Below are 24,581 nucleotides of genomic sequence, written 5' to 3'. Positions count from 1 at the left end.
AAGTGACCTTTGACCTGGACGACAATGCCAACGTTGAAGCATTGAGGGGGGAGTATGGAGAAGAAGTTTGCATATGTTTGCACCGTTACACCCTGACAGTGCACAGGCAACAGATAAACGAGGGGCAGGACCTCTGTACTCCTAAGTTCTCCTCTGTACTCCTGTGTACTTTTGTGTTCTCCTCTGTTCACCTGTATACTTCTCTGTATTCCTGTCTTCTCTTGTGTACTCCTCTGGCTTTATTTTAAATGCATATGCAATGCATAATGTATTTTTAATGCACAGGTCAGAAAGTTCCAAGATGGACATTTGGAATTACAACTTAACAGAGTCAGGCTAAATTCAAACATTGTAAGTAAGTACCATTTCCTGAGATGACCCTTCATCCTCTCAGACCTTAAGAAAAAACTGAATGTTTGATTTTCATTCCCTGAGGGGAACAGAGAAGCTCATCAGCCGCTGACATCATGATTCACTTCACTCTGATGGTCGACTGTATCACTGTATAACATGACATGACCAGCTGGCTGTGCACGGGCACAGTCAAAGTTACTTTAAGATGAACTACTTTATGACAAAGAATTATGACTTTATGATGGATTATTTAGTGATGCATTACTTTATGATAAATGAATTGATAAATGATAAATTACCCCTTTGTCAATCGGTACCTTATCATGGTGAATGGGTTTGTGTGTCCCTGGAATACCAGGGGCTATGTTGTCAGGGGCTTTTTGTGCCCTGGTAAGGTCTCCCATTGCAAATTGGTCCTGGGAGAGGGACCAGACAAAGAGCAATTCAAAAAACCCCATGAGCAGAAGACCAAGGGAACCATTCACCCCGCCCTGAAGCCAGGGCCAGGGGAGGTGCCCGAGGACGATAGTTTGGTGGCTGGGCCTTAATCCATTGAGCCTGGCTGGGCACAGCATAAAAAAGGGACATGGGTCCACCTTCCTGTAGCCCCATCACCTGAAGGAGGCGTCGTAGGAGTTGGGTGCAACGTGGGCTGGGCAACAGCCACGGGTGGAGACCCTGCGGACCAATCCCCAGTTACCGAGACAACCAATGGAATGTCACCTCTCCGGTAGCCTGAGTTAGTGTTTGAAGTTGAGAGATACAGGATAGATATAGTCTGGCTCACCTCAACGCACGCCTTGGGTGCGTTGAGGTGCCCTCTCTGGGTCAGGGACGAGTTCTGCCCCAAATAGAGCAGTATCTCGGGGGTCTTGTGCACGAGTAAGGGGAGAAGGGGGCGGGATTGATGCATTGGTGCTCCGGCTGGAGTATTGCGGATGTTGTACCGGTCCCTTGTGGTGAAGAGAGCCATGCGTGAAAGCGAAATTCTCAATTTACCAGTTGGCCTACGTCACTACCCTCATCTATAGTCACAAGCTTTGGGTAGTGACAGAAAGAACAAGATTGCAGATACAAGCACCAGAAATTAGCTTTCTGAAAAGCAGTGGTTCGCAAACTGTGGTACGTGTACCACTGGTGGTACTTGGGCTCCCTCTAGTGGTACGTGGGAAGTCTCCAGATTAAATAATATAGCATGTTCTGGCTGAGGGATTTCAGAAAAATTAAAACGTACAGCTCTGCTATCACTTCCTTCATAAATGAAGACAGGGAACTAAACAGCAGTGACGTTCTTAGGGTTACTGAAGTTGGGCTAGCTGGTATATAATGATGTGCTACATGATCGCTAGCGACACACCTATGTTACCATAACATAAACACAGTGAAGCCGGAGGATGAACGCTAGCTTTTTTCCACTTGATAAAAGTTAACACGAGGATTCACGATGGTTAGGGATAAATGCAATCGCATGGCAGGATGCTGTAAACGGATTAAACTTCAGTCAGTAGAACAACTGAGATAATCCATCCACAATATGAGGTTAGTAATTAACCCTTTAAAACCGGTCGAAGCGGGGACGCCCGGTTTTGCATAACTATTTTTAAATCCCTGCAGAACCGGAACCATGTAAGCTAGCGCAATAAATTTTTTTGCATATGAAACTGGAGGAGTTGTACTTACATCTTATACCATCAGCTTGTCCTAAGTCACGGTTTCCTTCCACATACACCTTTGCAAAAATTGCATAAGAAGCACTTGCAGCAACAAAAACATAATATTCCACACTTTGCCGATCCAATCAGTTGTTCGTAACACTTCCTAAGTTGGAATAGACGTCAGCGCGAACTATCGCATGTCCGCCATTACCTGCCCGAAACCGGAAGTGATGTCATTTTCACGGAAATGTAGTTTTTTACCTTATAAGCCTATACTGGTGTTTTTAAAAGTTATGTTTGACTTTATGCTTTTCTGAATAGTTTCTCGGATACTTAGAACTCAAATTGCACTGTTGGAAATAGTTTATTTTGATGCATATGCTGTTTTTTTGCAAATTTGCATTATAATATTTATTTTCGTTTTTCCTGCAGTGTATAAAAATTGGTGTATTTCAAAAATGAAACTATGAAGACATTCAAAATAAATTTCCTGTGGTGGGAAACTATTTTATGCAACTTTTTTGTATTTACAGTTTTGAGGGATAAGCCTCTTAAATTCCTTCAATTAGAAACATATGTTAAAAAAAAAGATTTTCAAATTTTTTGTAGTTTATTGCACTTTTTTGCAATTTATTTAATTACTATGCACTTAATGCATACATATTATTAAAATTTGGGCTATTATGGTTGTATTGATATATAGCAACTTAAAATACTCCCAAAAATTGCAATACAGCATGTAAAAATATAATATAAGCTCTGGCGGACTTGGTTCTATGGTAGGTCTTAAAGGGTTAATATACTGCTGCATGGACTGAGCTGTAGTTACATCGTAAGGTTTTAAAAACTGAGCTTTAAAATGATTAGCGGTAATAAAAAAACGATCAACATACTTTATGATAAACTACTTTGATTTAAAATCTTTTACATTTATTTATTATTATTAATAATTATTCATGATGAATTACTTTGTAATAAATCACTTAATGAAGACCTGATCGTGGCTTACTTTATCATACATAATTACTATAATGACTTTATTTTTTGATTTAATTTATGATTAAACCCTTTGTGATTGTGTTATCATAGATTACACAGACAAATGACTATGATAATGAATTTGATGAATTAATAGATTACTTGTAGGTAAATTAATTTACAATAATTTTATGAATTATTTCATGAAAAATTAATTTATAATAAATTACCATGATGACAACTTTGTAATGAAATATTTCATGATAAAATAAATTCTAAAGCAAAGAAAATGAAAACTGAGTGAAGCTTTTCCCAAATTTTGTTTTAATCTGTCAGCTCGGACAAAAAGCCGACATAAAGACATTGCTGAACATTTTCCTCCACACAAACTCGTGATGCCATGTTCAGCTAAAAAAACATTTCATTGGTAAAGAAGATCATGAGCGGCGACAATAAATGAACCGTGCTGACAGAATACATGTGCAGATCAGATCTATAATACAGTTTAATAGCACAGAGCTTCATGTCAGAGAAGCTACAAACAGACATGAAATCAAATCTGAACATCAGCAAACAAAACATTCAGGTTTATGATGTCATCATGCCTCACAGGCTTCAGTGTGGAGCTCAGAGCATCCACAGCACCACCCGCAACCTCCAGCACGCCCCACAGCCCTGTGTGTGTGCGCACACGTCTGTGTGTGTGCATGCTAGTGTGTGTTTGTGTGCGAGTGTGTGTGCGTGTGTGTGGGTGCGTGTGTGTGCGTGTCACGTTCAGAGCGTGCTGTCACCGCCACCTGACAGCAGGAAGAACATGGAGGGGAGGGGGTCAGAGGAGGTAAATATGGAGACGAGCACACATAAAGGTGTGTGTGTGCAGGTTGAGGAGCAGGAGGTCAACGGTGGGTTAGAAGCAGGTGGATGGGGGGGGAGCAATGAGGACAGTTCTGAGGGGCTATTGGCCTAGAAGGTCTTCCTGTGGATGGCACGTGCTCTGTCTTCTTCATATTCCCGCTTCGACACCCACATCTTCTTAAAGGTGTCCAACGACGCTAAGATGGAGCCACTGCATCAAGAAGTGGGGTCAGAGAAAGGACCAATCAGAGGGAATAGCCACAAAGACACACAGTGACACACGAGTGAATCAAAGACTTACCCAATCCACGTGGAGTACAGCCTCTCCTGGGGGGCCGAGATCTGCCAAAGAGAAACCACAAGTCACTGACACCTCCTGCTGAGACATCCTCACTCACACCTCCTAAATGACATCTCCTCACTGAGTCCTCCTCTCCAAGACTTCTTCACGGTTTACAAAGCATTTTGTTTGCTTTGTGAATACATAAATATATTTCTTTTAAATGTATACATCTCTGCTCTCCTCCTCCTCCCGAGCATTTTCATGAGAAACAGGCTCGGGATGCCTCTGTGCTGCGAGTACTTTAGTGAGCAGGAGAAGGAGGTCAGAGGTTACTGTGGGCGTGTCCAAGTCAGAGCTTACCTTGATCTTCACGTCTTTGGGTGCGAGCTTCTTCACTTCAGTCAGTAACCGTTCGCCGAAGCCTGAGTGGGGACAGTACAGTGTTACTCGCCGCTGCAAACAGGAAGTTTTACAGACTGCAGTGCGTGCACTGACCTTTGATGAGTGTGGAGCCGCCACACAGTACGATGGTGGAGAAGAGCGTGCGCCGCAGGTCCATGTCGGACTTCTGGATGGCGTAGGCCAGGACTTCGTGGATGCCTGAGCTCTCGTCTCCAATCAGGTCGGGTCTGAACAGCAGCTCCGGGGCGCGGAACCTGGCGGGGCCGATCTGAAAACGGCAAGGTCACATGTCAGGGGAATGGGGAGGAACGCTACACGGGAACGACCAATCAGTAGGAACAGGACTTACGTTTAAAGTGCTTCCGTCAGGGAGGACGTACTGAGCCTTCTCGGTCTCTAAGGTCTCATCCTTTTGAGGGTTCAGGGAGAGGTAGCAGGCTCTCTGCAGGGATATGAGAACATTAGAAACTCTCATAACACCTGACTCACATTTCAGCACCGCCACCGCCGCCGCCTCACCTCTTTAATGGTGCGAACGACCTCAAACTCGGCCGACGTGTTGAAGTTGTATCCTTCCTTACGCAGCAGCAGTCGCAGGTACCGCGACACATCTCTCCCAGCGATGTCCACACGCATGATAGAGTGTGGAATGGCGAAGCCCTCGTATATGGGCACCACGTGGGTCACACCGTCGCCCGAGTCCAGCACTACGCCGGTGGTGCGGCCTGTGGCGTACCTGTAGGAAAACAGAGGCCATCACGGTTATGATAGAGACTCAGCAAACGTCTTCTAGCCTGCTCTGATTCTGTCTGGTGAACAGACGCGAAGACGACGCAACATGCATCACATGCACTTTTCTCTAACTTTAATTAAAATGTCATCAACACACAGACACAACAGGAGAACCATCAAAACCCCATCAGGTCCAGTCATGTTAACATCAGGACGTTTCTCAGCCCAGCAACATGTTAAACTCAGGCTTCACATGTTTAATAATCGACCCTCTGCATCCTGCACAGACTCTGTTCCGGGGTTGGCACGTTTTTCAGATCTGAACATTTTTGACGAAAATTTGATCTCACAATGCGCACAGTGAAAAAAATCAAACAAAAAAAAAACAAAAACGGAGTGGCCGTGAAGCAATGATGAGCTGGTACTGGCATTTCTGAGCAAGAAAGGGAAGAAACAGATTCTGGTTTATATGCAGGCAGCAAGCAGCAGGAGGATTTCCTGTTGTGATCCAGGGTCGAAGCTTTGGCCATGTTTCATGTCAGTGGGCAGTTTGAGCTCCTTGGCAGAGTTGAGAAAACACCCGAGGAGGCAGCAGCAGCTAGTTGTGACGTCAAAACGGATTATTTACCGTTTTGACGTAGTGTAGATTCAGTACCAGTGTACACTTTGAGCTACAAGCGTACTTGTTGCCAAATGCAGCGATCCGTTTGGTCAAAACTCTGAAACGCCGAGCATGTTCCAAGCTTCTGAGTCTCACACATTCATTCTGTGAAGTTCGACAGCTGTTTTAAGAACAGAAACACTCATGCTGATTTTACTTGCCCAGTGTGTGAAGGCCTTCCATCACAGAGGGGCTCAGATCATAATGTGACCCAAAGTCACATCTGATTGGTTCAAAGCACACAAAGACTCAGTGAGCTGTCACAGATGGCGGTCAGGGTCCTCCCCTTTAATGAGGAACACACCTACAATCAGCACAGAACCCTGTGTGTGTGTGTGTGTGTGTGTGTGTGTGTGTGTGTGTGTGTGTGTGTGTGTGTGAGCTTGCAGTGACTCAGGGTAATTTAGGGCCTATACTGCCACCTTGTGTGTGAGCCATGCAACTGCAGCGAGTCTTCAGTGAGCCCTCGTGTGCGTTTAACACCTTTAACTGTTTCTTGACCAAACATGAGGCTGAGGTTCACACGGCCTTCAGCTCAATGCTGAGTCAGCAACAGGAGGACACAAACAGGAAGTGAGTTCTTACAGACTGAGCACGGCCTGCATAGAGATGAAGAGTGCTGGCACGTTGAAAGTCTCGAAGAACACTTCAGCCGCCTTCTCCCTGTTCTTGCTCGGGTTCAGAGGAGCCTCTGTGAGCAGCACAGGATGCTGGGAAAGGTTAAAAAAAACAAAACAACAACAACAAAAAAAAAAACAAAAAAAAACACAGGGTTAGCGGTGTCGCGACAAGCTAGTGTGTGGAAGTGAGAGAGCCGGAGAGGAGCTCACCTCCTCGGAGAATGTCTGCAGCTGCTCCTTGGAGTAAACGTACTGCCAGATCCGCTCCATATCATTCCAGTCGGTCACGATGCCGTGCTCCATTGGGTACCGCACCGACAGCAGGCCCCTGTGCTCCTGACGGGAGGAGGGGGAGGAGGAGAGTTTATTATTCCCTGAAAATGTGATCCAGTCACATGCTTTGATCTGATGGAAAAAAAGAGAGCTGCAGATGCTGTGAGAAGGTCATGTGACAATTATCTGGAAAAAACAAAACAAAAAAACCCCACACAACCAAAAAAAAAAAACCTGTATTCAAAACAAGAAACTTTATTGATCCTGCAGGGCAATAACTTCCTGTTCCTCTTCCAGTGAGAGCAGAGCTGCTGGACCTCCTGAAGCTGCTAGAGATGAGCAGCTCAAGCATGGCCACACATCACATCCTTCATCACCTTCAATCGCCATCATGAGGTTACTAAATACATGACATTTACGTGCTCTCACACATTAAACGCCTTTCGGTAAAGATAACACTGCCTCACCAAGGTCTGCAAGCTCAGGTTTGATTGCCTCTGCACCGACCTCAGCATCAACAATAATGATAATAAAAATGATGATGATGATAATAATAATTACAATGATAATGATTATTATTATTATTATTATTATAATAAAGATAACAGCATCATAAAAGGGCAGTGAGTGTCAGCAGGGATGTAGTTTAATCGGCAGTGAGGAGGAGCAGTGGTACCTCGGCCTTGGGCCCAATGAAGAGGTCTCCCTCCAGGGCTCCCGCCATCACGCGCACATGCTTTGGACGCCCAACGCTGCACATGAAACACACAGAGCACTGAGAGAGTGAGCTGCAGGCTTGGTTAAACAGCAACAGAGATCATGGAGTCTCCGTTAACTTACTAGTTGGGGAAGCAGTATTTGGGGATCTGGTCTCCCGCAAAGCCGGCCTTGATGACCCCCGACCCCTGCAGGGAAAAGAAAGATGACGTTTGGGCATCACAGGGTTAAAGAAGCTGAGAGGTCATGAGATGCCGCCCGAGGCTGGCAGCAGTCACAGCTCCTCTGCTTCAACAGACACTTTGTCCTCCAAGTAAAAAAAAAGTTGTTTCTGCTGCACAAAGCTTCTCGTCCTGCTGTGAGTGAGCGAACAGGAAGGAGCGCCAGACGCCAAACCCCGACGACAGCAGCTTAATTATCCCAAACATCTGAAACCATATCTCACAAAGAGCTCAGAGAAGCTCAGCGGTCTAAAGCTCGATACCAAAACCTTCTCAGTGAAGTAAAACCTGAGTAAAGACAACCTAGTAAAATCTGTGAAATGCACCAACGCTGAAATAAACTGAACTGAAAACTGTTCATTAAACGCACCAACTATCAGCTTCACTGTGATTACTGTTTGAGGCTTGATCTTTGACCTATTGATTTGTGTTTCTGAACTCTTCATCAGCGCACTCTCACACTCACACATGCACATGAAACCTTATTTTAACTTTTAGATCGCAAATAATCCCTGGAGGTGGAAGCCTTGGGGTGGAGCTCGTCCCACCATTAAACTCACACCCGGTGGAGTTTAGGCACCCCACCTTTGGTTTTGGTTTGAAATACAACAGCTGCCAAAGCATTGCCTTCCTGATTGCCACCTTCCCGCTTCTTGTAGACAAAATATGCCAATTTCGAGTGAGTCTGAGTAAGTGACTGTAAACTTGCTCTCTTTGCACAACCTGCAGGTCTGTGAGGCTCCTTTCATGGCCCGAGGAGGGGGTCCTCCCTAAATTCACAGAATCAGCCCAAGATGAGAAACCTTCAGTCTCTGAACCTAAAACACACTAAACTGAGACTCCTGCTCACAGGTCAGACAGTCTCTGTGTTTGTAGACAACGCTCAGAGCGCCTCAGCTGGCTTCCTGAGATCATCCAATGAGAAAATAATAGGCTTAAAGAGACAGGAGCTGAAACACCTTTGCTCAGACTGATGGCCTGAGCGGGTGAAGAGGCATGAGTGGAACATACACTGGATTCATCACGTTTAAATCAGACACAGCTCCAGCTGAGTGCTGCACGTCACAGGGCACGTCACTGAGAAATAAAAATATAGTCAGGTTTTAACTTTCATTGACGGAATTAAGGTTAGCTCTATGTGCTGATGAAGCTCCCCTCTCGGTTATTGACAGTGTCACGGCCATGCTAACATGCTAGCAGCCGTCTGCTGTACTGCATGTGGGGCTTCGGGGTGACTCCCGCAACCTGTCTGCTGGTTATTTAGCAGCAGAGCCGGGTGGAGGAGTGAGCTGATGCCGCTACAGCACCACGGACAGCTAACACGCCCCGGATCCGGCTCCACTAACCTGCTCCTGTCCGGAGCTAGCAGCGGATCCGGCTAGCGGCTAACGCGGCTGAGAGCTGCAGAAGTGAGCCGGCCAGAGGAGGCGAGCTGGCAGCATCATAGAGGGAACATAGAGGAAAGAGGAACCCCGCTGCACCTCCAGGAAAGGTGAGCACCGACCTATTAGCTCCGACACAATAGCGGCAGGCTAACGGTTAGCCCGCGGCCTCGGGCTGGGTGTGGATGAATGACATCATCATACTTACATTATCAATCACCACCGGTTGGTTAGCTAAAATGTCATAGGACTCCATGACCGCACGTGCGCTTCAGGTGTGTTTCTATCGATCCGCGTGAGTCTTCGTGCCCGTTTAGTGTTTTAATCATGTAAAAATCAGCGCCGGTTAGCCGCTCCGCTCTACGCCTGTCGACGCTCCTTTGCCGCTGCTGCCGCCCCGACCACAACAACCACAGCACCGAGGCGGGCTCACGGTGCAGACAGCCAATCAAGCTCCAGAGATCCTGACTGGCATCACGGAGAGCCAATCAGCATGTCTATACGCTGTCAACGAGTGGCAGCGTTTCTGGGGGTCTGCTGGCAGATCACAGTTAACTATCACATTTAACTAATAATGCAATTAAAGCGCTTTACTACACAGAGGGGTTTTTTTTAGCAGTGTTTTCTAACGATAATATCAGCTAAAAAAATATTTTATTTAATCTACATTTACAAACATTTACATTTTAATTGTCGGTAAAAAGGATGACAATATATTCACCGAAAGTGACAACATAAAAGATAACACTTCATGTTGCTCGTAATAAAAAAAAAGTCCAGTAGTTGCACTAAAAGTCGACAATTTTTTTTTTTTTTTTTTTTACTTTATTTAACAAACAATGAGTATACAACATACGAACAGATGAAGTATACAAAACAACAGAACATGAACACAAAAAGCCAGGGGTAAAAGAAAAAGGTAACAGTTATAAGAATACACGCAAAAATTCACATACATATATTGTTTTGAGAGCCTTTTTGTTGGTGGAGTCTGATATTGATTGTATGTACATTTCCACATCCTTAAAAAATGACAGAAATATGGTGTTTTGTTAGTAAACTTACATTTATGGATAAAAAATTTAGCTAAAAGTATTAACAAATTTATCATAAAAAACATTTATCATTCTTCTTGGGGAACTTAAAGAAACAGAATAAAACATTTTCCCATCGTAAAGAAAACTCCCCTAAAATATGGACAATAACAAACCTGCTAAATTCCTTCCAGAATCTCTGTGTAAAAGAACAATAAACTACGTATTCTCTTATTGCTGTTACCAAGTTCCTGTGAAAAGCAGATTTTTCCTATTGGTGACTCAGCTGGATCAGGGAGAGTGACTGAGGTAGATATTGAGCTGTCAGTGTTTTTATATAACATTAAAGTCCCTGAGGGTATGGCACCAAGCACCATTGAGAATTCCTGAACACTGATTGGAAAATTATATAGTGCAATAAAGTCGTTGTAAGTAAGTAGTTGTCCCTCTTTATTAACCAGCTGAGCCACCAATAGGATCCCATTTTGGACCCAAGTTTCCAGGAAAAGTGATTTATTTTTATATAAAATATCTCTGTTGTTCCAGATAAGGTATTTGTAAGGTGAGAAGTTGTGTTTATAAACGAGGGTCCACGCTAAGAGGACCTGCTTATGGAAGGATGAAAGCTTTACAGGGAGTTTCTCAACATTGTAATTACAATTTAAAATAAAATTAAAGCCACCAAAACGAGAGAAAATATGATATGGTATAAAGTTCCAGATAGAGGTAGGGTTTTTAAGAAAATGTTTAGCCCAATTAATTTTGAAAGTGTTATTTAAAGTTAAAAAGTCTAAGACGTTAAGCCCACCTGATACTTATTCATCACAACAGTTTTTCTAATATAATGCGTATGGTTTTTCCATATAAAATTAAAGAGCATACGGTCAATATCTTTACTAATTTTCTTATCCAGATGTAAGGAGAGAGCAGGCTATGTTAATCGGGATATCCCTTCAGCTTTAGTAATTAATACTCTACCTTTCAACGACAAGTCCCTTTGCAGCCACTGGTTGAACTTTTTTCGGGTTTTCTGTATAATTGGAGTGAAGTTTGAAGAGCATCTTGATTTTTGGTCTTTGGATATTAACAGTCCCAAGTATGTGACTTCTTGTTTAACAGAAATATTACAGATAGTATTTGCAGGGCAGTCTTTAATTGCTAGTAACTCACACTCTAAAAGTCGACAAATGCAGCTTTAAATACATTTTCCGTGTACCCTCAAGGCATTACCAGTGTCACGGGATCCAGCCAATCAGAAAGCTAGAAAAAAGCCAAAGTGGGCGGGTCCACGGGGCCTGGGGAGTGATAAAAAACACAGCTGCGACTGGGCTCGAGCAGGTGGGAGCGGTACGCGTTTCTCAGGTGAGTTGAGGGTTTACGTAAGTAGCACGCGCTGTTTTAACAGGATACGCTTTGTAGAAGTGCTGTCTTGTGCCAGCGCGATATGTAGGTTAGTAGTTAATGTGCTGTTAGCTAAATTATAAAAACTCTTAAGTGTGTTTATGTTCCTAGAGAATACAGGTTTAATGACACAAAAGTGTTAAGGCTGCTTCCGGTGTGATATAGTCGTAACGTCCCCCAGAGCTCTTTTTACAAAGTGAAGTTTATGTAAACTGCTTTCAAACGAGTTTTGTAGAGTGGGGAGGAGGAGGCGTGATGCTGCTGGCTGGATGAGCGATCACAGGCCGTGGAGATGTGAGTGAGCACAGGTGTGAGGTTCTGACGGACCTCAGGGTTGGTGGTTCGGATCATTGTCAGAAATCTGGGCACTCGTTGACCCACATCCTGCCATTAGCTTAGCCGCAGTCCGAGGCTAAGGGGCTTTGCGCTTTTATCTCACCTGCTGTCACTTTTTTTAAACATCAGACATTTAATTTGAACGTACATTCTCAGTGTCCAAAAAAACCCAACAAAACAAAACACATTCTCCGTGTCCAAATAAACAAAACACATTCTCCGTGTCGGTACTCTTTTTGGTTTCATTGTATTTCATTTTCTAATGTACTCGCTACCACCTCACGCTGGCACGTTTAATATAGATGGATGGACATGCTGGGCTTTCTTTTGTTTGGTTTTAGACGCAGGTGTGGGTTTTGAACTCTGATTATTTGCAAACGTGTCACGCCCTGACACTGCCGTGTTTTTGGAGTTTGCCTGATCATCAGTTTTTGATTAGAGCGTGTTTTCACTCTGTGCTGCTTCTCTGATGGTTTCTTCGGAAGCGTTAAAGGTTTGTGTTATGCCTCCTCCCTCCACTTTATTTTAATTTTTTTTTTTTTTTTTTTTTTTTTTACATGAAGGGTCTTTAACCCCCCCCCTCCCCCCCGTGTTTTACAGTTTAAAGAAGTTTACTCAGACCGGTTAAATGCATTTTAGCAGTTTTCTTGAGTATTTCTGTAGCATTGTCTGTTTCTCTCCTGCGTCATTAAAATGATGCTGAAGTTTAAATCTTTTGACAGTCGCAGCTTTTTCTTTAAACTTTTTTTTTTTTTTTTTTACTTTACCTTATCTATTTAACAATGCCACCTTTAACTCTCCAGACTGAGTGGAGCAGCCTGCTGTGGTTCAGACTATGCCTGGTAACATCATGGCTCTGCAGCCATCTGAGAAGTAAGATTTATCCTCAGAATGAACTTTGATTCCACAAAGCTGAAACAAGTTAAAATGAACTCTTTCACTTTTTTGTGTATGCAGATGTTCCAGTAACTTAATCTTTCAGTTGTTGCAATTATTAAGATGGTGATTGTAATTCTAAATTTTAATACATTTTGTTTTCCTTGAGAATTGTTATGAAAACATTTTTGTAAAATTTTAACTTTTTCTAATTTTATTTTTGTGCTGCTGCTCTGCTCATTTTCAGGCTGAACTCTTTCATGTGTGTGGTGACTCTGGGTAATTTAGGGGCTATACTGCCGTCTTGTGTACAAGTCGTGCAGCTGCAGTGAGGCCTTGTGTGTTTTAACACCTTTTAAATGTTTCATGAGCGAACTTGAAGCTGAGGTTCATTCATGTCTCATTTCAGGCACTGCTGGGTGTGTTTTGCCACGGAGCAGGATGACCCCGGTGCTGAGTGGCTGAGTCCCTGCAGGTGCAGAGGAAGCACTAAGTGGGTGCACCTGACCTGCTTGCAGTACTGGCTGGACAATAGACTGAGAGTGAGCCAGCAGCCAATCAGATGTCAGCTGTGTGAGGTGGCGTATTCGGTCATCTTCCCGCAGATGGGTGAGTGTCAACTTATTCAGGGTCATATCATAGGTCCTCAGAGGTGTGGTGGAGCTCTCTACTACCCCTTCAGGCGAAGGGAGAAACTGAACACATGGTGTTTAACAGGTGTAGGAAGGGTGGTGCATCCTGTCAGTGGAGAACGCGTAGTGGGTTAACGTTGATCCTGAGTTGTTGTTTCTCCTTAGGCCCACTGGTGGACTTTCTGCGAGTGGTGGACAGAACATTGACAGCCATCGGTCCATTTGGGACCCTTGGGTTGCTGTTTGGGACGGCGTACTGGACAGCTCTGAGCTACGGCGCTGTGACGGTCGTGCAGGTACACAGAGGGAACGTCTTGTAAGGGCATCACATTGGCAGCGTCCTCAACACCTCGTGTTCTGCAGGTTATGGGACGGGCAAATGGTATGATGGCTATACGGGGAGCAAGGCCTGTGCTCCTACTCTCCGGCCTGCCCGCCATCCCCGTACTGCTCATTCTTGGGAAGACCGTCCGCTGGGATGACTGCGTCTTGAAGCTGTGGCAGAAATGCTGCTACGAACCAAAGCTGCCGTCAGGTACATGCACACCTGGAATATGTCGCAGTGCAGATGCATGAGCAGTTTCACTTAAAGTTAAATGTTTTAAGACCTTTTATATTCTTTCAGGTGTGCTGATTAACTCATGAATTTGTTCTTTATGGTATAAAATTTCCTCATGATTCACTGCTTATAAATAAAACAGAATTCTAAGTTGTGCCATATTTGCTGCCATGGGACAAATGACCTTGTAAAGTCCATTAAGGTTTGCTGTAAATGGCAGATGCAGTACTGCAGGCAGTCAGAGGGGGGTGCTGTGCTGTTGTTCCTGTCCTAGTTTAGACATCTGCCGCTGCAACGTCAGTGTTACGGTTTTTGACTCTGCTCACTATCATGAGGAATTGGTCTGTCAGATCTTGTTTAAAGGTGAGTCTGCCCCTCCCCCACAGAAAATCGGCAGTACCTGCCCCCCATTCCCGTGGATGAGCCCAGAGGGAAGCGTCAGTTCCTGACCTCCAGGATGCTTTGTGGCGCACTCCTGTTTCCCTCCATTGCTGTTCTAACTGGGCGGCTACTGTTCCCGTCTGTGACCTCTCACCTGCAGCGCGCTTTGCTGGTAAATGTACTCTGACCTCTGATTGGAGAATGATGTGCTCTGTAAGGTTATTGGTTGGCTAAGAAGCCAGTGGTACTGACTGGTTTACTGGTGTCTGCTCCACAGGGTGGCAGTGCTTACGTGCTGCTCAAAGGTGTGCTGAAGGTGTACTTCACAAAGCAGCTGTTCATCATGCATGCCGGCAGGCGCATCCTCAACTATGGTGACGTTCAGAGAGCAGAGCGCCACAGGGATGGCAGCGGCAATTAGAGGCGGAGATGGTGCAGAATTGTTTTTAACTAAATCCTGGAGGCGTTTAAACTGTTTTTACCAGACAATGTGAACACTGACACTGCGTCTTGCCTAACTCTGGTCAAATGATCTGCAATACAACCTCAAGCTGAACCTGCTCACACCGTTATGGAGCCCAGTGGGTCAGAACCAGACTGTAACTGGACTATGGTGTTTCTGGTGTATTTTAACTAGCGGATTGCTCTGATTGCAGTCTGTCAGCAGCTCCATATGGATTATTTTTAATAAAGCTTTTTCTTTAAATCAGGCATGTCTGTAGTCTTTATTCACAGCCTTTGATTTATTATTTATACAGTTATAATGAAAACCTCCACTCAGTAATATTACATCACATACAACTCTAAAGAGCTTGTGTGCTTCAAATTGACTGTTTCAAAACTTTAACATGACACTTGAAAGCACTGCGTTCGGGGGGGACGGGGCTCGCAGCCTACCTGAGTGTTGTGGCTGACAACACCATCCCTCTATGGCCTCAGTGACCCAGCTTCTGATTTCACTGAGCTCAGATCTCAAACATGATGGGGAGTAAGCTGCAATCAGGTGGCCTCAGTCACATTTTTACTGTTGGCATGGAGGCAGCTGACACATCTGCAGCAGCTGTGTGACGATGTCATAATGATGTAATGTCAATGTCAACCAGTTTCCAGCAGCATGCTGAAGAATTAAATTTGCTCAGAAGTTCAAACCAGTATCAGCGAAGTGTCTGAGGGGTGTTGCCTCTGCTTTCACTTTTAAATTGTGTAGGTCTGCATTGCTTTTATTTTAATCATTTGCTACATTTCTAACTTTGTTTTATTGCTTTTTTGTGTTCAGTTATTTGCTTCACTTCTATTTGATTCTAAATATAAATTGTTACTTTTAATTTGTTAGTTGGATACTTTTTTTTTTTTTATAATCTTTAAGATAAAATATACTTATAATTGTCCCTCCATCCGTGAGTTTTTTGACGGAAACTCACGGGCCCCGCCCTCTCTGTTCACTGATTGGCTGTCGGTCTCCAGTCTGGCCCGCTGATTGGCTCGCTGGATGTCTGAGCGGATTGTGGAAGAGGAAAGGGAGAGCGCTTGTTGCTGTGGCCGAAGGAGCTCCTTTCCCGGGCAGACGCGGGAGCGGCCGGTTCGGCTGAAGCTGTCCACTATGAGGAGAGTCACGCTGTTCGTTAACGGCACGTGCACGAACGGAAAGGTAAGCTATAACGGTGAGGCGGGAGTCGGTGTGCTGGCGGGGACAAAAATGGCCTGTTCCCGCTCCAGCACGCCCCCGGATCTCTCGACGGGCGGAAGCGGTAACGGTGCGTTTTGTCCGCGAGCGCGCAGGTGGTGGCCGTGTACGGATCACTGGAGGACCTGCTGTGTGTGGCCGGCTCCAAGCTGGGCATTCGAGCCTCCAATGTGTACAACGGGAACGGCGGTCTCATCGACGACATCGCGCTGATCAGGTGAGGGGCCTGTCCAGGTGTAACAGTGAATCCATGGAACTGCAGAGGCGTTCAAGGTGTTTCCACCTGTGAGCGGTGAAATGTTCCTGTGGAGGGCAAAAAGTGACGCAAGTGACAATAAAAACCGGGCACATAGATATAATCCCTTTTTTAATTTTAGATCATTTTAATAATTCCACGCTTGTTTATTTATACCTTATTTTTCTGTTTATTTAATATGCAAGTATATGCCTGCCGTTTGTGTGTTTGTTTGTTTTGAGACAGCCCCACCCTCACTGTGTTTCCTATGTTTGTATGTGCAGAGACGATGACGTGCTGTACGTTTCTGAGAGAGACTCATTTGAAGGTGAGTGTGATGACCTGCAGCCGAGGGGTCAGGGGTGTGCTGCTGGGGTGTTTTTGACTCTGAGCTCAGAGTGTGCAGAAGTTCCTGCACATGCTCTTAACTTGTTTTGTTTTGGGTTTTTTTTCTTTTCAACTCTGACATCCAAATGATGTCCCTAATCTGACACATAAGCCCCACCCACCTTTTGTGCAGACTTCCCGTTGGTGTCGGCTGGTAAAAGAGCTGATTGGACTCATGTTTATTGCACTAATGCTACCTGTGCGCTCACCTGTCCAGATCCTCAGGATGACCCCAGAGGCCCTGATAAGGATCAGACTCACACCGATTGGCTGACTCTCAATGTCGGTGGACGCTGCTTTACGACGACGCGGTAAGCATAACCGTCGTCACGGCAGGTTTTGCACTGTGATTTAAATCGGCTGCTTTTGTTTTCGTGATGACCTTAATAATCAGTCTTTAATGACGCTCAGCTGTCAAAGTCAAAATCGGAGGTGGAGTGGAGGTGCTGCAATGTGCAGAGTGACATGCTGGGGCCGCTGTTGTCCCCCAGCGATGCAGAATATCCAGATTATTCTGTCATTCACCTGAAGGCTGCTGATGGTGATCAGAGGCTGCTGATCAGCTTGTCCTGAGCTTTATTACAAATTTCATGATTTTGTTTCTGTGAAGCCGAACCTCCCTGACGTGGAGGGTTAAAGGTCATTGTTAATCTGAGTCTTGTGTGTGTTTGCTTGCTCAGGAGCACGTTAGTCAGTAAGGAGCCGGAGAGTATGCTGGCCCACATGTTCAGAGAGAAAGGTGAGCACAGCTTCACGTCAGCAGGAAGTGGCGCATGTGCAGCGTGCTTTAATCATGCGCACGTTTCAGACGTGTGGGCGAACAAGCGTGACCGCCAGGGCGCATACCTGATCGACCGCAGCCCGGATTACTTCGAGCCCATCCTGAACTACCTGCGGCACGGACAGCTCATCATCAACGAGGGGATCAACCCCCTCGGTACGCCACATAAATTCACAGCGCCCGTTCAGCTCACAGACACAGCCTGCTAACCGTGTTCTTACCTGTGCAGGTGTGCTGGAGGAAGCCCGCTTCTTTGGGATCGAGCAGCTTGCCGAACAGCTGGAGGCCCTTATAAAGGTGTGTGCTTTTTTTTTTTTTTTTTTTTTTGGTCTGTGTGCGTGTGCACTCTGCTGTGATTGGTATTTTGTGTTCAGTCCTCTCAGCCTGCTGACGATCACTCACCTTTGACCCGGAAAGAGTTCATCAGGTTCCTGTTGGCCACGACCACAAAGTCCGAGCTGCGCTGTCAGGTGAGCACTGTGTCTGTGTACCTGGTTGTCATGGTAACAACAGCATTAGCTGAGATTAACCCCTGGGAACCAAACACTCCCTTTGTGAATCGGCCATCCTGCCTTTTCCTGTGTTTGGTCGAGTTAACATTCCCTACCTGCTGGTTACCCACAGCAGCTACCTGGCAGGTGAGGGAGCGTGATCACCTGTGCTCAGATTATCTTGGCTTTGTCAGGCATTTGAAGACACCACAGGTAACTTGAGTAACAGTGGGCGCTCTGTGGGTTTTGTTTCAGGGTCTGAACTTCACCGGTGCCGACCTTTCTCGTCTGGACCTGCGTTACATCAACTTTAAGATGGCGAACCTGAGAGGAGCCAACCTGACCCACGCTAACCTGAGCGGGGCCAACCTGGAGCGAGCCGACCTGTCCGCGGCCTGCCTTGACGTGAGTCGCCGCCCACCATCACCTAATCGTCGTGTACAATAACTTTGAGCCCTCAAAGTTTTAACAGCCCAGGAGATCTCCACAGCTCTGTTAGAAACTGAACCCAGATCAGTTTAATTTTCACAATCTGATTATTCAACCTGGTGTCTGAGCACCTGGGTGATCATCTGTCACAATCTGAATGACCTGCAGCACTTTGACACTTGTTTCTGATCACTCTTCTGGGTTCGGATTCAGATCGGCAGGTGGGACAGGTGTCTGCTGTATCTGGCTGTGATTCCTCTGTGTCGGAATCGTGTGTGTGTGTGTGTGTGTGTGTGTGTGTGTGTGTGTGTGTGTGTGTGTGTGTGTGTGTGTGTGTGTGTGTGTGTGTGTGCCAAGGTTATTATCGTTAACGAAAACTAGAAGTGAAAAAACATTTTCGTTAACGGAAATAAAAACAAAAAAAGGAAAACTAACTAAAACTATGAGTGTTCACAAAACTAACTAAAATTAACTGATTTTATAGCAAAAATGTGTTTAGTTTTCATTGATGTGTGCGTGTCATACAGTAGTCAAGGGTGAAAATGAAGTTTAGTTTACAGATTTTCTTCTTGCTGTCTAATCATGCCAGCAGGTGGCAAGTATGTTAGTCGAGTCGTCTGTGTCGCTGCTCCGTCCACGCGCAGAATCATGTCAGGAAAATTCGGAAGAAAGCGCCAGAGTACAATTTGGGATTACTTTGAATATGACTGTGTTTTGGATAAAACAAGTGTCTTGTAGTGGAAACAGACAAATTATGAGGGACATTTCTAAAGGGAAAAAAATCCCACAAACCTTAAAGTGCACTTGAAAAGCTCACACAAGAAGGCTAACCTAGCTTACCTTGAGAAGGTAAGGGAGCACACTCAACCCTCATCCCCAGAAAACAGAAGCTAACCCCAGGCAAGGCAGCGTGATGCATCCCGAGACAACAGGACGGAGATATCTACATAACTGTGTGAGTCAATTGCCTTCAAAAAGTTTATCAATTCACTTGAACCAAAATTACGAACACCCGGTGCTGCAAGAGTTAATAGTCTCATTGGGGCCAAGATATACATTTTATAGTTGCCTGGTATCAATGGTTGTTCATCTGCCTTTATTTATTTAAAGAACCCATAGGTGGGAATGTGAGTTGTCTGTCTCTGCATGTTAGCCCTGCGACAGACAGGCGACCTGTCCAGGGTGCAGTATGGTAGCTGGAATAGCAACATACCCAAGGATAACCAGAAGAGAATGACTGATATGATGAAACTGGGATTTTGTTACACTTAATTATTGCAAACACAACTAAAACTATAACTGAAACTAATCAAAACTAAACTGAAACTAAGGATTTTCAAAAAAATAAAAACTAAACTAAACTAGCAAACAATTGGTAAAAACTAATTAAAACTGATATAAAATTGAAAATCTGAAGTCAAAACTAAATAAAAATAAAAACTAATGAAAATTGCAAAACTATTAAAACCCTGGTGTGTGCAGGGCGCCAACCTGCAGGGCGTGAAGATGCTGTGTACCAACGCTGAAGGAGCGTCGTTGCGAGGCTGCAACTTTGAGGATCCTGCAGGAGTCAAGGCCAACCTGGAGGGTGAAGCAGCCAATCACAAACCATCTATAGATAAACGCACAGACACTGGTTGTTGTGGAGAGAGAGAGATAGATATATTTATATTTTTGTGTGTGTGTTGGGTCAGGGGCCAACCTGAAGGGTGTGGACATGGAGGGAAGTCAGATGACGGGCATCAACCTGAGAGTCGCCACGCTGAAGAATGCCAAATTGAAGAACTGTAACCTGCGGGGGGCGACTCTGGCTGGGACTGACCTCGAGGTCTGTACAGACATGCACACGCACACTCACACATGAGGCTGGAGTTCAAAACAGATCTGACCTGTGTGTCCTGTTCACATTGATGAGCTTGATAAATATCTCGCTTCCTAAACACATCACACTGTGCAAGTGCCTATGCCACGCTGAATCAGATGTATTTCCTGTGCGGGAAGACTGACTGAGTGCTCGGTCCAAATGCTAAAGATGTGATTTAATCTGACCTGTAACATTAAAAAGCTGATGACGCAGCTTCAGTCAGACATGATCACTTCCATTCTCTTCTAATGATCCCACTGAGGGTTGCGGGGGGAGCCATATCCCAGCTGTCTTGGTGCGAGAGGCGGGGTATGCCCTGGACAGGTTGCTAGTCTAACACAGAGACAGACAACCATTCACATCTATGGGCATTTTATAATCACCAGTTAACCTAACCCCACTAACTGCACACCGTTGGACTGTGGGAGGAAGCCGGAGTACCTGGAGAGAAGCATGACTAATATAATTTAATTGGCTCAATTTATTCAACTTAAGAAATGTTCAGGAGGAGGTGGAGACACAAACGCATAAAAACCTCAACAAGCTCCAGAAATGCACGGGCTGTCCGTGATGCTTTCAGGTTCATTTTCTCTCTTGTTCCTGCAGAACTGCGACCTGTCCGGCTGCGACCTTCAGGAGGCGAACCTGCGGGGCTCCAACGTGAAGGGTGCCATCTTTGAGGAGATGCTTACGCCTCTACACATGTCCCAGAGTGTGCGGTGAACCTGTTTTCCATAACCATGTACACTCACAGTGCCACACCGACCACTGAATGCCAAACTTTTTTTTTTTTTTCTGCTCTCGATCCAAAAAAGTGGGTGAGCCACAAAATTAAAACCTGTTGTTCCTACTCTGAAGCTTCTTCACAGGCGGTGGCTCCTCTTCGTTCTGCTTTAACCTCTTTGTTCTCTTAACTGCTGCTGAGCAGTTTGATGTTGTTGTGGGAGACTGCTGCCACCGGGGGCGTGCCATGCTTGGTCCACTCGCCCAAGCATCACAGTAAGCCGTGTCAGAAATGTCCACCTGAACACCAGGACCGTTGGATCCCAGTGAGATGTTCGGTGTCTTGCAAAGGCTTTAATGTTGTGGCTGCTCATAACGTCAGCTTTAGTTCAGTGTTTTCAGACACGTATGATGTTCTGATGCCTGCAGTATTTCTGAATTTTATTTTATTTATTTATTTTTTGTAAATGTAACGCAGGTTTGTGGTTGAGGCTTGTATATAGTATATTTTAAAGGGGACCTATTCTTTGCATCACTGACAGTTCATAAAAAAACATCACAAACTAGGCCTCAGTGCAGCTCCCGAGCTCTGTGATGTTCCTCAAGGATCTACTCTTGGTCTTCTTATTTTTCTTTATACCTGCTTCCTGTTAGGACTTATGTTTAGAAAGCATAATATTTTTTCTCATCGTTATGGAGCTGTTTTATTTAGCATGACCAAAAACTCCCAGCAGTCACTTTAATGCTCTGTAAAAGGATAAAAAACCAGGATGTCTATAAACTTTTTAACCCCTCAGCTGTAGAAGGCTGAAGTATTTTTAGTCTGATGATCAGGAGTGTCAAAGGGAACCACAGCAATCCAGTCAGTGACAGATGAAGAATTAAGTTTAAAGCAGGTCCACGGAAAAACCTGTGAACTAATTTTTCTGTAGCTTTACAGCTATTAAAGTTTTCTCTGGTTTAAGGCCAGCTTGTGGTGGAAACTCTGAAACATGTTGTTTTCCATTAAAATCTCAGGCCTTCGTCATCTGAATTATTTTAGGATGAACTTATTTTGTAGGGTATTTCTTTTAGTGTGTAGGCTTAGTTCACACCACAAACCTTTAATCCATGCTTCTCCTTTGACCTCACTGCTAAGAAGTGACTTAATGTTATTAGTTCATCTTTTTTGTTTTAGTCCTTTTTTTTTTTTTTTTTAAGCTTCCCCCACTTTAAGCCAACTTTAATCTGATTGGCTCCCCCTCCCTACCAGAACAGTGGTGGGTGGTGCTTCTGTGTCCCCTCTCTGTGACATACAGAGCCATAAGTAGAAAAAACTAAGATGAACTGAGTGATTCGATCAGCACATTATCAGAAACTTACATTTAACATGAAATTCTGCTCTGGAACAGGAAATGATGCACGACAGGAAGTGAGGAAGAGCAGAGCAGGTCCTCTTTAAAATCAGTGAGCATTTCCCTGTATCATGTACAATCAAACAGAATTTCATGTCAAAGAGTTTCATGAAAGAAAAATGAGGATGAGTGAGAAGTCAATCCTGCTCACCCCCTTCAGTGTGGAGCTGGGACCAGCTTTACCTCCCTCATGTTACCTCTGAGCGGCTGATTTCCCCTCGGCGTGGGAGGTGCAGCAGGCTGAAATAAACTGGAATGAGCCTTTAATAAGAAGCAGAAACAGGTGTTGTTGTAATAAAACATAAACGTCGGTGTGAGGCAGGGTGTCTCCTCTGCTCTTCATTCTGTTTAATAAATCTGTTGTTTCTTAAGTTTATCACCCTCTGTGTGTTTATTGGACCAGAACTGAAATGTCTGAATTGGATGTTTCTATCTGCATGAACCAAATCAGTGATTACAGGTTCCTCTTTTCTTATTTCAGTTTATTCTTATTTTCTTTGGGTTTCTTTAACTTTGATGTTAGTAGGTTATTCTCAGAAAGATTGCACCTTAATGCCGTTGGGAGAGTCTGAAAGCATGGAGGATAAATCTCAGACCTGTCTGATGCTCGTGCCTCACCAGTGTGCCAGCTGACGATCGATGAGCACATTCAGGATTCACACGTACAAAACAAAACCACACGATTTAAATGACTCTTCATTTTCTCCCTGAATGGATGCAGAATGTAATCTGCTCTGTTTGCTAGCAGTCTGGTGTCTGCGGTTATTATTTTCACATGGCAGACGCTGATTTCATTTTTCATTAGGTTGGCTAAGCATTTGACCATTGTTTCAAAGTTCACCTTGAAAAAAGTTCCAAGAAACCACACTGAGTAATATATCATATAAAAAGACACTGAAACAGCTGAACAGCACGCCTTATTTTTTTTTTAAAAAATCTATGTTTTTACAGCTTATAGGAGCCAAAGATTTCAGCCAATGTGCACCTGTCATATGTGTACAGATAATAAAATACACAGGTTAGCATGTAATCAGCGATTAAGTAAAGGCTTTAGTTTCTACTGAGTCATCTCAACTTCACAACAATGTGTTAGTCCTTGGGGTACATCCCTGCTTTAAAACATTTTTTTTCATGCAACATTATGACTTCACAAAGATTTATATACAACACTAGATTTCCATATTGATATCAACACAAATGATCCATGAAAACTGATGTCATCAGGCTGACCTCAGCATGTTGTAATTAAAACAAAACTAGTATAGCTGTTTTTGGGTGAACCCAGCAGGAAAGGACTTAATTGCTCCTTTGCCACCTGACAGCCAAAGTTTTTAGTAGAGACTCAACAAACACAAACTTAGAAAATCATCTTATCTGCTAAAAGAAGAACGAGCCAGGAGAGAGCAGCAGTCTGTGGTCTCCACCTGCTGAACCTTTCTCTTGTGCCTCACCAGCCCACACAAGTGTGATTGTAGAAAAAGCCTCTGACAAAGTCAGCTGGTCCTTGCTTTTTTGCAGCTCTTTGGAAAGTCATTCATCCAAAAAACAAAAAACTCTCCAAACTGAATAGATTAATTTCACTGTATCAGTTTACCCATCTCCAAAAATACTCTCAGCTGTCCTCAGAATCAGATTTTTGGACACAGATTTGTAAATATACAATTGTAATCACAAAAAAAAATTACAACCCTTTCAGTTCAAATCCTGCACAGAACTCATATCACACATCACAGGGTGAATAAAATGGGCTTCTCTGATTCTGATATTTGCACTCAGTGTTCTCAAAACACCACAGACACATATTTCTTGCACTATGGATCTGCTCGCCTGTTTGGCATTTTTGGTGTGAAATTACTCAAACACATACCTCCATCTTTGGCTGCAGAGTCCCATTATCTCCTCATTTGTGTTTACTGAGAAAACCTCGGTCATCCAACCAAAAAAGCTAAACACATACTCACCACTCTAGCCATTGGTGAGAAAATAATACCTATTAATTAGAAAAATAAACAATCCTTTAGCATTAATGATTGGTTGAATCTCCTTGTTGAGCTCTGTTGCCTCTGTTATTGAACCATGGTCTCTATTCATTAACTCATTAGATGTAACTGTAGTATCTTGATTTTGCATGAGATTGAATTGGACACGAGTAATTTTCCTTTCTGATAATATTTTAATCACTGACTGGATTTATAAAAATGTACTAATTACATTATCATCACTGATATTATTGATATAAAT

The 24,581-nt window shown here is 44.2% G+C and overlaps 3 protein-coding genes across 4 annotated transcripts; 2 read left to right on the top strand and 1 right to left on the bottom strand.

Annotated features, from left to right (window-relative positions):
- Window positions 1–3,288: 3,288 nt before the first annotated feature.
- actr1b (actin related protein 1B) lies at window positions 3,289–9,541 on the bottom strand. Its single transcript, XM_006782193.3, has 11 exons — window positions 9,342–9,541; window positions 7,654–7,718; window positions 7,490–7,565; window positions 6,751–6,876; window positions 6,506–6,630; window positions 5,047–5,263; window positions 4,877–4,969; window positions 4,621–4,795; window positions 4,486–4,547; window positions 4,144–4,184; window positions 3,289–4,053 (listed from the first exon to the last, which is right to left on the bottom strand). Exons 1-11 carry the CDS (start codon window positions 9,387–9,389, stop codon window positions 3,951–3,953), a joined length of 1,131 nt encoding a protein of 376 aa, XP_006782256.1. The 5' UTR covers window positions 9,390–9,541; the 3' UTR covers window positions 3,289–3,950.
- Window positions 9,542–12,714: 3,173 nt separating this feature from the next.
- On the top strand, window positions 12,715–15,017 carry LOC102777127 (E3 ubiquitin-protein ligase MARCHF5-like). Its single transcript, XM_006782194.3, has 6 exons — window positions 12,715–12,777; window positions 13,190–13,389; window positions 13,578–13,708; window positions 13,776–13,947; window positions 14,358–14,524; window positions 14,630–15,017. Exons 1-6 carry the CDS (start codon window positions 12,740–12,742, stop codon window positions 14,771–14,773), a joined length of 852 nt encoding a protein of 283 aa, XP_006782257.2. The 5' UTR covers window positions 12,715–12,739; the 3' UTR covers window positions 14,774–15,017.
- Window positions 15,018–15,841: 824 nt separating this feature from the next.
- On the top strand, window positions 15,842–22,716 carry kctd9b (potassium channel tetramerization domain containing 9b). 2 transcript variants are annotated; one of them, XM_087843412.1, is made up of 12 exons: window positions 15,853–16,000; window positions 16,132–16,253; window positions 16,556–16,599; window positions 16,876–16,969; window positions 17,339–17,397; window positions 17,467–17,595; window positions 17,669–17,736; window positions 17,814–17,909; window positions 18,186–18,335; window positions 19,842–19,947; window positions 20,054–20,187; window positions 20,830–22,716. In XM_087843412.1, the coding sequence occupies exons 1-12, from the start codon at window positions 15,953–15,955 to the stop codon at window positions 20,944–20,946; spliced, it is 1,167 nt and encodes a 388-aa protein (XP_087699538.1). In that variant the 5' UTR covers window positions 15,853–15,952; the 3' UTR covers window positions 20,947–22,716. The 2 variants fall into 2 exon arrangements, with proteins under 2 accessions (XP_087699537.1, XP_087699538.1); XM_087843411.1 differs by having other exon boundaries at window positions 15,842–16,000; window positions 17,339–17,595.
- Window positions 22,717–24,581: the final 1,865 nt, after the last annotated feature.

The sequence above is a fragment of the Neolamprologus brichardi genome, chromosome 7 (genome assembly GCF_056152115.1).
Source record: "Neolamprologus brichardi isolate AB-2024 chromosome 7, ASM5615211v1, whole genome shotgun sequence".
NCBI lineage: Eukaryota > Metazoa > Chordata > Actinopteri > Cichliformes > Cichlidae > Neolamprologus > Neolamprologus brichardi.
The sequence above is the reverse complement of the archived record's forward strand: the minus strand, read 5'-3'. Positions and strand labels throughout refer to the sequence as shown.

Bases quoted from the DNA above. Each gene is read 5' to 3' on its own strand.
- actr1b (XM_006782193.3), bottom strand. From the start codon at position 9,389: ATGGAGTCCTATGACATTTTAGCTAACCAACCGGTGGTGATTGATAAT. The intron at 7,566-7,653 runs GTAAGTTAACGG...TTTCATGTGCAG, and splicing joins AAATACTGCTTCCCCAACTA to CGTTGGGCGTCCAAAGCATG. The intron at 4,054-4,143 runs GTAAGTCTTTGA...TTCTTGATGCAG, and splicing joins CTGTACTCCACGTGGATTGG to TGGCTCCATCTTAGCGTCGT.
- LOC102777127 (XM_006782194.3), top strand. From the start codon at position 12,740: ATGCCTGGTAACATCATGGCTCTGCAGCCATCTGAGAA. The intron at 13,390-13,577 runs GTGAGTGTCAAC...GTTTCTCCTTAG, and splicing joins GGTCATCTTCCCGCAGATGG to GCCCACTGGTGGACTTTCTG. The intron at 14,525-14,629 runs GTAAATGTACTC...TCTGCTCCACAG, and splicing joins ACCTGCAGCGCGCTTTGCTG to GGTGGCAGTGCTTACGTGCT.
- kctd9b (XM_087843411.1), top strand. From the start codon at position 15,842: ATGTCTGAGCGGATTGTGGAAGAGGAAAGGGAGAGCGCTTGTTGCTGT. The intron at 16,970-17,338 runs GTAAGCATAACC...TTGCTTGCTCAG, and splicing joins CGCTGCTTTACGACGACGCG to GAGCACGTTAGTCAGTAAGG. The intron at 17,910-18,185 runs GTGAGCACTGTG...GTTTTGTTTCAG, and splicing joins AGTCCGAGCTGCGCTGTCAG to GGTCTGAACTTCACCGGTGC.